General features: G+C 39.6%; 1 protein-coding gene across 7 annotated transcripts in view; it reads left to right on the top strand.

Annotated features, from left to right (window-relative positions):
• ppfibp1b (PPFIA binding protein 1b) overlaps window positions 1–12,049 on the top strand; it is a 173,567-nt gene that overhangs the window by 43,314 nt on the left and 118,204 nt on the right. For all 7 annotated transcript variants that reach the window (XM_060839720.1, XM_060839724.1, XM_060839725.1 and 4 more), the window contains exon 2: window positions 11,072–11,164. In XM_060839720.1, the coding sequence (XP_060695703.1) occupies window positions 11,104–11,164 (61 nt within the window). In that variant the 5' untranslated portion in view covers window positions 11,072–11,103. The remainder of the gene's footprint in view (window positions 1–11,071; window positions 11,165–12,049) is intronic.

Below are 12,049 nucleotides of genomic sequence, written 5' to 3'. Positions count from 1 at the left end.
CTCGCAATGTCTGCCTGAATGTCATTTATGATTTGTAACTCATTCACTTGCATTTTACAGTGAATAATGCAGAAAGATAGTGGTAAAGCTTCAACAGTTGCCACAATCCAGTGCCAATTTGAATAGTTCAAGAATAAAAGGGAAAAAAAGATATAACCTGAAAGAGTCCTGAGCCGGCTCACCAACAACTCCTGCACTGTCTTGCTGCTGCTTGTGCCGGATGTACCAATATGAGACACCACTTTTTAGGCGCAATCTCGCTGATGCTGGGTTCAGTGCCAAACCCACACTCGGCAGGAGTCCCCAGCTCCGCTGCTGCTTCAATGAAGCTAGGAGCCCTGGCTCTGGGCATGCCACACTGCCATCACTAGGAGTCCCTGTTCTAAGCTTATTGCAACTAGGAGTCCCTGTCTCCACTGCCAGACCGAACTGCTGCTGCCATCTTGCCAAGGGTCCTGCTCCAGCTGCCACCCTCCAAGCTGTTGTCTTGCTGGTGCTGTCATCTTAAAGTCTGCTGCTGTTTCCAATCGCTGGAGGACCTTTGCTGCTGCCGGCCTCTCTCTCTCAGTTGATATCCCTGTAGCCACTGCCTCCAGTAACTGTGAGGAGCCCAGTCAGCTGCTGCTTCCAATCACTGGGAAAAGCCACATTCCACACATGGCCTGCTCTAGCTGTCACTCTGATTTCGCTGACTAACCCAATGCAAAAGTCTCCAAAGAAAAACATAAGGAAAAAAAAGAACAAGAGCAGAAGTAAAAAGAAGCATGTGGACTGTGGACAACAAATAACTTACTGATTAGTTAGATTTACTGAAGTGCTGGCACAGCAGCAGTCATCCAGTTGCTCTTTTTCCGTCCTGTAAACCACTTATGATTTGCTTGTCTGTTGATATTTTTTATCTGGCTACCAACACTTGTGAAATTTGAAAGTTGTCCATTGTTGAGCACTGGGATGTGACTCCATCTAGTCATCCTTGACCTTATCCCTGTGCCATTCAAAGGGAACGTTTTTTTGTCAAGGATGCACTTCTATTCTGAGTGTCCAGATATCCTTTTTGATCTACATTCAGTAATTTAAGTTGAGCAATGGGGGGTTAGTGTTTTTCTGCCCTATTTCACTTTTGTGCTAACAGGTCATGACGACTGCAGCAGATGTGGATGAGAATTTTGTTTCACATGTCCTAATCCCTGTGGCTAAAATATCTTTTTGCTTTCTTTATAGTCTTATACTCTTCTCTTATATAAATAAGGGGTTCTAGTTGCAGTATATGGTCACTTCAAATGCAATTCATAGGTTCTGAGGTTAGTTGGATTTGCTCAAGAGGCAATCAGAGTCAAGGCGTGGTACTCGAAGAGCACAGCCGGTCAGGCAACATCCGAGGAGCAGGAGAATCGATGTTTCAGGTATAAGCCCTTCATCAGGAAATCCTTAATCCTTTCTGATGAAGACTTATTCCCTAAAAATCGATTCTCCTGTTCCTTGGATGCTACCTGACCGACTGCGCTTTTCCCGCATCACAATCTTCTCTTTGACTCTGATCTTCAGCATCTGCAGTCCTCATTTTCTCCAAGAGGGAATCATCATCCATTTTGCCTCTTTCTGTTATGTAAACCTCTTATGAGGTTATTGATACTTTTATCCAGTTAGAAGCACTTCATAGTGAAGGCTCGGCATTGTTTCTTACAATCGATTTATTTGTATGTTAAAAGATGTTAACTCATTGATTCCTTACTAAATGGAAGCATGGGAATGGAAAAAATTCAAAAATGTGATTTGAGTAGGGAATAGAGAACACCAATAGAAGTGTAGGAGGATATTCTGTGTAACCAGTGTTGAGAGAGGAGGTATCTTGAAGTGGTGTGATGGGGAAGGACTGGAGCCAGTTGTTGTGGATCTCGCCAGGACAAGTGCCATTTGAATCGAATTATAAATCAAAGTGGTAATATCTGGATTGCTACTGGGGCCACAATGCTAAATGTCTTGGAGATAAACAGATCAGCCATGTGCAAAAGGAACTCCATTTGAAGGGACATCAGCATCAGTATTGTGATAAGGAGCTCTTTTGCACGCTAACCATTTACTTGGCTGGAATTGCGTTAAAGTTAACTTACTGAATGAGCCATAAAGAATATATCAGCCGGTCTAGGCTCATGGTAGGTGTGCACCTTTTAAATAAAGTGGGTAGAGGAAAGAGTTCTATGTGGAATTAATAATCTAAAGATAAGAGGATCAGTGTAAAAGTTAGAACCCAAGAAAGGGTAAATACAATATTATTATTTTGGAATCAAAACATTGCAGGAAGTAACACTGTACCTGTTAGTGTTTTTTAAAAAAATGACTAAATCAATGCATAACATCAAACAGTATGAAGCTGTGACTTTCTTCAATAACTGATCGTCACTCCCACCTATTCTACCATCAAGACATATCTGCTGTGGGTAAATTAGTGAGGAAAGAGAGGAAAGGTGTCCATTGGGTTTTTACTTTGGTTCCCTAGTTTCATGCCATGTAGCTATTCCTACAGGTAAGTTCTTCAGGCTTTTATCAAGAGTGGTGCTACAGAATCACTGTTTATTTACTTGCGAGTTGTGAGGATCATTGTATGCGCCAGCATTTACCGCCCATTCCAAGATGGTAAGCTGTCACCTTAAACTGCAGCAGTTCGCTCATTATGCTATTAGGGAGACAGTTCCAGTATTTTGACCCAGCGATATTGAAGGAGTGACCATAAACATATGTAGAAAAAATAGTTTTTGTTTTTTGAAATTAATGACATTTTTCACTTGGTGTTGTAGAGTCATACAGCACGGAACAGATCCTTTGGTCCAACCCGTCCGTGCTGACCGGATATCTCTATGTAACTTAATCTCATTTGCCAGCATTTGGCCCATATCCCTCTAAACCCTTCCTATTCACGTAACCATCCAGATGCCTTTTAAGTAGCAGCTTGTTCCATAAGTGTGAAAAAGTTATCTCTTGGGTCCTTTTTTAAATCTTTCCCCCCTCACATTAAATCTATGCCCTTTAGCTTTGGACTCCGTAGGAAAAATACCTTGGCAATTTACCCTATCTAAGCACCTCATGATTTTATAAAGCTATCAGGCCACCCTTCAGCCTCTGAAGCTCCAGGGAAAAAAGCCCCAGACTATTCACTCTCTTATTATAGCTCAAACCCTCCAGTCCTGGCAACATCCTTGTAAACCTTTTCTGCACCCCCTCAAGTTTAACAGCATCCTATAGTAGGGTAACCAGAATTGTATGCACTATTCTAATAGTGGCCTCACCAATGTCCTGTACAGCCACAACATGATGCCCCAACTCAATGTTCTGACAAATGAAGGCAAGTTGAAGTTGGAGTAAACTAACCATGTGAAAAAAAAGGACAAAACTGAGCTTTGCTGTTGAGAAAAAAGTTGTTCTTTATTTTCAAATGTTATGGTTAAATTGAAAAAGTAGTTGAAATGTTATAGCCAGCAAAGAAGTTTTGCCTTCGCAACTATTAGTCTCAATAGACAAATTTCCCCAGAATGTTCCATGTTAGGCCACCCTCAGTCCAAGTTGTAACCTTGACATTCTGAAAATTGAGATGTTTGCAGATCCTTGTGTTAGTAACCATACTATTGAAATTTCTCTGAACAAAAAGCTTACACTTGTCATTCTACCTGTAGCTAGGATTATATTTCAGTTTGCGTTACTTGACTCTTTCAGAATCACGGTGAGACAATTGGATAGCTCTCCTGAAGGAAATGGTTTAGACACAATTGGCTGAATGTCAGTTTCTTGTAAGATTGAGACGTTGAATTTTAAGATTGGGGTAATTCTGAAAATTGGGCGTTTAGTGCAGTCCCAGCACTCTGAGGTATCATTTTAATTTCAATTAAAATCACCACCTAAAATGATTGAGAGCCTTGTATCCAGAGGAGCTGTAGTGACTTAGGTTTCCTCACATTCTGGCATCCCTGATTCTCTGGTATTGTTATATATAAAACTATGCTTCCCTAACAGCTTAAAGTACCAGCAGTTGTCAAATAACTCCAATATCTGAACATTTTTTAAAAGTTCCTATTCATACAAAGAGCATTTCTAGGTAAACATACAACCTAATAAGTATATAGCAAGTTGCACTAATCTTAAATTCTATTTGTCTCTCAAAGTTTTCTATTTGCAGTTATATGACTGCAATCATGGAAAGATGGAAACTTATTTCACACAGGGAGGCCATTCAACCCATTGTGTTCAGGCTGACATTTCAAACAGGAGTTGTGCATTGGTCTTCCATTGGGCAATTTGCTTGTAATTAGAGTCGTAGAGATGTCCAACTCGGAAACAGACCCTTTGGTTCAACTTGTCCATGCCAAACAGATATTCTAACCTAATCTAGTCTCATTTTGCCAGCACTTGACCCATATCCCTCTGAACCCTTCGTATTCATATACCCATCCAGATGCTTTCTAAATGTTGTAATTGTACCAGCTTTCTGCAATTCCTCTGGCACCTCATTCCATAAGTGCACATCTCTCTGCTTGAAAAAGTTGCTCCTTAGGTCCCTTTTATATCTTTTCCCCCCTCACCCTAAACCTATGCCCACCCCAGGGAAAAGACCTTGTCTGTTTACCCTATCCATGCCCCTCAAGATGTCACCATATATTTCCCCACATTCTGTATCTTCCATGGCCTGCTCCACAGTAAGCACTGATGCAAAATACTCTTTTAGTACCTTCCCCCTTCTCCAGCAATTCCACACACAGGCTACCTTGCTGATCTTTGAGGGGTCCTGTTCTTTTCCCAGTTATCCTTTTGTCCTTAATGTATTTATAGAATTCCTTTGGATTCTTCTTAACCCTATTTGCCAAAGCTATGTCATGTTCCATTTTTGCCCTTCTAATTTTCCTCTTAAGTATACTCCTACTGCCTTTGTACTTCTCTAAGGATGTTGCTGTCTGGGACATTGGCCTCAAGGTTTGAATCTAAATGTAGAATTGCAGTCAGGCTGTGCTGTGAGACTGTTCATCCAATTTTGGAACAGCACCCATACTCCAAAACTGATTATTGCTGTCTTTGATATTTGGCATTCTTGTATCTGTCTTGATGAGAGAAATGTTTTGTAGTACCAAGAGAAATCACGTGGCTAGTATTGGAAATTTTCATTTTTAAATTGTAAAAATCAAAAATAGCCCAAGTAATACAAGAATTTTACAACTGTATTCTGGACGATTGTACGGTACAACAAGCCAAACAGCGAAATAATGGGCTGTAATTATTGAATGCTGCCTGACCTGCTGCGCTTTTCCAGCAACACATTTTCAGCTCTGATCTCCAGCATCTGCAGACCTCACTTTCTCCTGTAATTATTGAACGGGCTGACTGTAAAGGAATGTATTACAAAATGCTAAAATTGTCCTTTTAGGAGTAAGTGAGGATTGCAGATGCTGCAGTACAGAGTCGGGTGTGTGTGCAGGAAAAGCACAGTAGCTCAGGCAGCATTTGAGGAGCAGGAGAATCGACATTTCGGGCAAGAGCCCTCCTTCCTGATGAAGTAACAAGGAATGTAACAGGCCTAAGTTTGTAAATTTTGGGGAGCAAAGTAAGGTAGAGTATGATAGACTGAAGGAAGCTAATAATATTGGATTGATACCACGAATTCAACATCGCAGGATAGTCACTGAGCATCCCCTAAGTTCAGCATGGTAGAATGGCAATTTGGCCATCACATCTGTGCTGGCTCTATGAAGAAGTGATTTACAACCTTCTACCTGTAGCCCTGCACGCACACCCTTTACTTATAGGTAGTACTTAATTCTAGCTTAAAAATGTATTGCTGGAAAAGCGCAGCAGGTCAGGCAGCGTCAAAGGAGCAGGAGAATCGATGTTTCGGCATTAGCCCTTCTTCAGGAAGAAGGATTTATGCCCGAAACGTCGATTCTCCTGCTCCTTTGCTGCCTGACCTGCTGCGCTTTTCCAGCAACACATTTTTAAGCTCTGATCTCCAGCATCTGCAGTCCTCACTTTCTCCTAGTAATTAATTCTACTGCAGTGCCTCTATTAAAACTGCCTGTCACATTCTAATACAATGCTTTCTAGATCTCAACTACTTGGAAGAGGGAGTTTAATTATAAGGAAAGATAAAGCTGGGAATGTCCTCCTAGTGAGCAGAGGTTAAGGGAGGTTTTAATAGAGGTGACCAAAATTATGAAAAATTTTGTTAGAGTAAGGAGAAATTATTTCCATTAGCAAGAAGGGTAATGAGAGGGAAATGGATTTAAGTTAATTAGCAAAAGAGCCAGCAATGGAAATACAACTAATTTTATGCAGCTTGTTATAGTGATTTAGACTGCACTGACTAAAATACTGCTAGAAGCAGATTCACTGGTAACTTCCAAAAAAGCTAAGAAGCGCGTTCGGCTGTTGACCGAAGGATTGGTGGTTCGATCCTATCCAGGGACACTCGTGCATGTTAATTTTAGGGTGGCACGGTGGCACAGTGGTTAGCACTACTGCCTCACACCGCCAGAGACCTGAGTTCAATTCCCGCCTCGGGCAACTGTCTGTGTGGAGTTTGCACATTCTCTGCGTGGGTTTCCTCCGGGTGCTTCGGTTTCCTCCCACAATCCAAAAATGTGCAGGTTAGGTGAATTGGCCATGCTAAATTGCCCGTAGTGTTAGATGAAGGGGTAAATGAAGAGGAATGGGTGGGTTGCTCTTTGGAGGGGTCAGTGTGGACGTGTTGGGCTGAAGGGCCTGCTTACACGCTGTAAGTAAGTAATCTAATCTAAAAAATAGGAACCATTGCTATTTCAAATAGCTAAAACAGCTTTTAATTATTAAGGAAAGAACCTCGACCAGTACATAGGATCTCCTTTGCTCTTGAAATGGTATATTGGGATCGTTCATGCCCACCTAAACAAGTATATGTGATTCTAACGTGATGTCTGGATGAGTCATCTCCAACATTGCAGCGCACTCAGCACTGCACTGAAATATCAGTCTAGAATGTACTGATGTCAGTCAGTGTGTCCTGGAGTGGGGTCAGAGCTGCAGCCTTCTCACTTAGGCAGATGTGCCATGAATTAATTAAGTTGGCATGTAGTACAGAGGAATGCAGAGGGGTACATTTTGAGAAGAAGAATATAGAATCTAACATTGAATTGGCCTTCCTTGCCAAAAAAAATCAAAAAATCTAAATATAAGCTGCTTAAACAGTGACTTAGTATTCTCTGGGCCATGAAAGGGAATGTTTAACTTCTGCAAGGAACTTGGTGTACTCGATGTTTGACTTTGTCTCTCTGCAGCATCTTAAAAATTTTCTGTACTTGATGCAGCCCTTACATTTACTGTGAAATGTTTTAAAGTTTGGTTTAATTTTTTTTATTTCGAAGTTAAATGACAACATCTTAGTATTTGTGGATATTGCTTGGAAATGCACACCTTTCATGATTTCTCTTAATAAAATAAAGTGAAAAATATAGTAAATGTTTGTGAGGGTAATAATTTGGAACTTTTTTGTATCTTCATAATTTGATCTATAGTAGCCATGATCATCATCCTGTGTCATGCACTCCACCAGCCTTGAAGGTGCTCTTGTTGACCTCCAGTTTTATTAGGCTGTATGACGCCTTATTCAGTCAACTTTGCCCGAATGTCAAGGCGTAACCGCATTCATCTATCTTATGTTTAGCATTCACATATATGTCTGTAATTAATCTGACTGGATCAGAGGCTAGGTGGTTTGCATGTAAACCAAAGTCTAATTTGATGGGTAGATTGTTGTTTAGTTGCCATTTCTTAGTGACTCATGGATTGCTACTGAGTGCAGAGTTTCAGGAGGAAAAAACCTCTGGGTTTTATTTCTAATTTAGCAACAAGGTAGAAGATTGCATTGGGATGAATGTACCACCTGCTTACTACAGTTAGTACATGCCTTTCTGTGCACTTAATGAGATTCATGATTTAACATTTGAAATGGAATCATTGACATGTTTAAAATGTGCCCAGTGGACTTTCACAGATTATAAACTTCTTACATTTGTCATTTTACTGGTCTTTTTAAGACTACGTGTACCATGTTGACTTTTAAATTGCAGAAATATAGATTTAATGTTTTCTCTTTGCTCAGTCTGCCTCTCACTTTGGGACTACAAAGTCACTTTTCAATGTAAAGATATTTTTACATCCCAAACTGTTTCTATCTGCATGTTTGTTCTAGTCACTGGTCCCATAGTTCATTTGATTTCACTGATTTTGATTTCGTTTGCCAATAATTTAGAAATACATTTAATGCATGATACAACATAAAATAAATTTGGGCAGAGTGTTGCAGACTTCAGGGTTTCATGTCAGGTTTGGAAATTCTCTTACCCCACCCCTGCTGTAGCATACATGTTCTTGCGATACGACAGCCAGATCGGCAGAGGGGACAGGGTCGCATTGGTAATAAGAAATGAATTTAAATCGATTGCACAAAGTGATTTAAAGTCAGAAGGCAGCAATATAAATAGGCAAGAGAAAAGGAAATAAATGACCAGATGAAGAGCAGATGGGAGAAAGCTCATCTGGAGCATAAATGCCGACATAGATCTGACATTGATCAATCTATTTAGCTCCTATATTGTGCATTCTGTTTTTTTAAAAATGAGTCATTATTCCCAACAGGGGTCTTTCATGTGTTTCTATGATATTTCACTTAGGGTCAAGCTTGAGAAACTCCATCTAATACACGTTTGCTTTAAAAACACATGTTGTTTGGAGGTTAGACTTGATGTGTTGCATTTGGTCACACCTACACTACATACTCTAGCATGGGGCTTGAAGATTTGATCAATGTTTGTGTTTTCCATGCGTTCTAGAATGGAGCCAGGTTCAGGAAATTGCTGACCAATGGAGTTGAACTCCTGCAAGGAGTTTCACCAGCTTCTAAGGATAACTATAGTTTCCATGGGTAAATGTCCATGGGAACTTTAACATGGTCACATTTATCATTTTAGTGTTGGAAATACATAGGGCAAGGGGAAGTGAATGGAATGTTGGAATCTTGTCTTTGCAGCATGTTTAAATACTGTTTCTGTCTCTCCAAACTTGGACTAAAATATACTGGCTTGGCCTTGTTTAAATCATTGTGCATATAGCTGAGTTGCATATTGCCATCTTTCTTTTCTTGTGGATAATATTTCTAGTTTGTAAGCTGTTGCTAACCCTAACAAAATGAGTTATATTGTAAATAATTTGTGTATGCTTTTCTGTGCAGTTAGATTTTATAATAACAATATATTTGATATTATTTTATGAAAAATATGTACTCTCCTGGTGCAATTGGTACAAGAATCAACAACGCTGAGAAAATCTAACCTTTGTTTCCAGCAGTTAAACCATAATGCTGTTTGATTTAAACTTTACTTTTTGACTGTGTGCCAAACTTGTGGAAGATAGCTGAAGATTAGTTCAGTTGTTAGATGCTTTCCTGTGTAAGACAAAACTTCAGAGGTCAAACAAATGCCAGGAAATATTTGTAACGTCTCCTGAATAGTGGTTTCACAAATATTTGCTGTAATGGTCACTTCATGGGTAGAGGAAGCAAGTTAGCAGAGATGTAAACATTGGAAGTAACTGGTGCAGACTCCAGGAATTGTTCCAAAAGGTGGAAAGGAAAAGGGTCATTTGCATAAGTCTGAGGGTACACTTCAGAATGCTGCTTCGAACCAGTTGAACCCCACCTTCTCCCATTTGCTTCCAGCAGTCCTCCTGAATCAAAAGTTCCAAATTGGTGTGAGCATAAAGATCCATTTGAATGGAAGATTCTCTAGTGCAGATTGTGTGTGTGTGTGTGTATATTTACCCGTATACATGGCCCAGAATTGTTCACTGATATGGCCTCAGTCCTTTTTCTTTCATCTCTTCCCATGTGATTGTTCATTCAGTTTTGGGTATCAATAGGAAAACATTCTTTCCATAAAAGTCTCTTACAATTGCAGTATGTGTCCAATTGTGCCAATTTTGGTTTAAATTCAATTGATTACCCTCGAATCAATAAGACCGTTTCACAAAATAAACACCTCAGAAGTGCTGAACACTGCTTAAACTAGACATCAGTGTGATGGAGATATAAAGATGAGTTTGTAAACCAAAACTGGCTTGCTAATTGTATTTTAATTATTCTAGTTTTGCTTCTCAGTTAATATAAAATCTAACTACACTATCTGTTTGATGTCATTTTGTGAAAAATATGTGTACTCTCCTGATGCAATTGGTATGAGAATCAGGGAAAATCTAACCTTTGTTCCCAGCAGTTAAAAAAATGAATGATACTTTGTTATGGTGAAGGATGCCACAGGCATGTAGACAAAAAGTTATGGGACAGGCATAGTTGCTGATTACTAACTGGTGTTTGCATTTTACTGAAGCAGATAAAGTAGTAGAAAGCTTGGAACCCGTTACCTCTTAAAAATACATATAGCAATACCAATCATTACTAACTTGTGTTGCTCGAGGTGAACAAAATATTGGCAGAGTAGACTGGGCATAATTCTGCCTTTTATGCACCACAAGGCATAGCAGCTGAATTACTCAACTAAACCCCAAATCCTGAAATGCATGCACCTAGTCTGCCAACATGTGTAAACTTGTCTACACACTCTGACAATGCGTGCAGCTGTATGTATATATGCACAAATATGTAAATCTCTATAGCTAAAATGAGAATTGCAGCATAAGAATAGGGTGAATTTGGATTTGATGGATTGAAGAAAACACAAAATAGGAACAAGAATAGGCCCTTCAGCTCTTCGAACCTGTTCTGCATCTTCCAATTTTTTTCTTTTTTAGTCATGTCTCTCTCGCTTATTCTGACGCTTGTGCTAAATATCCATGGTATAACAGTTCTTTTGAGATTTGGATAAATGGCGTTCTCAAACTCGTACTGTATTGGTGGCAATTTCAGGTCAAACATAGTTGAGGGAGTTGTTTTAAATGAATGAAAAATACACTGAGTTCCAGAATGTGATCAATTATTATTGATTTTTATTGCAATAGCATGTAATCTTGGACACTGGAGCTTCACACTTATTTCCTTTTGCCTCAGGTGTGGCATTAACTGATTTACAAGATTAAAAAATGACTGATGCCAGTGAGATGTTGGCTGCTGCCTTGGAGCAAATGGATGGTATCATTGCAGGTAAGATATTACTAAGAATTCAGTTCACTTTACACAGTTAAGGCGTTTACACATTAAAGCACTTTTGATTTAACTTTATGTCCACTTACTTGTTCCTCTGCTTTGAATTCAGTGATCATTGCGTTATCACCAGGTCTACTTCCATGAAATACATTTGAATTCTCTGCATCAAGCTGTATTTAGAGACACTGATGAATGTTTTAAATGAAAATCATCTTGTGAATAAATTAGAACAATGCTTGTTCCAGGTTTAAGACGACTGATGAGATGCCTAGTGAGGTAATAGTGAAATAAATGGATGACACAAAGCTAATTAGTCAAATGAGGCAAACATTTTATCAGTTCCCTAATTGAGAAAAGCAGTCTTCTATTTTTACTATACAACCTGTTCAGAGATGCTATTACACATCCTGGAGAAGCTAAGACTTGAATCTGGGCCTCCTAACTCAGAAATAGGGACCACTGCTCCGCCACAGATGTGATCTTCTGTATGGTCTTGTGCATCAGAAGTAGATCACTTCAGAATTTATCCCCTAATATCAGGGCAAGACTGTTTTCTTGTTGAATACACTACAAGCCAATGCCTACCCCTTAACCAGAGAGTTCAGCACAGGTTGATTGATCATTTGTCTTAACTTCATAGAGTCATAGTGATGTACAGCATGGAAACAGACCCTTCAGTCCAACTCATCCATGCCGACTAGATATCCTAACCTGATCTCGTTCCATTAGTCAGCATTTGGCCCATGTTCCTCTAAACCCTTCCTATTCAATAGACCCATCCAGATGCCTTTTAAATGCCAAAATTGTACCAGCATCCACCACTACCTCTGTCAGCATGAAATTTCTTGGTGTCAACCTGGTGGAGAATTTCACCTGGACCCT

The sequence above is a fragment of the Hemiscyllium ocellatum genome, chromosome 19 (genome assembly GCF_020745735.1).
Source record: "Hemiscyllium ocellatum isolate sHemOce1 chromosome 19, sHemOce1.pat.X.cur, whole genome shotgun sequence".
In the NCBI taxonomy this organism is placed as follows: Eukaryota; Metazoa; Chordata; class Chondrichthyes; order Orectolobiformes; family Hemiscylliidae; genus Hemiscyllium; species Hemiscyllium ocellatum.
This window is presented reverse-complemented; position numbering and strand designations above follow the sequence as displayed.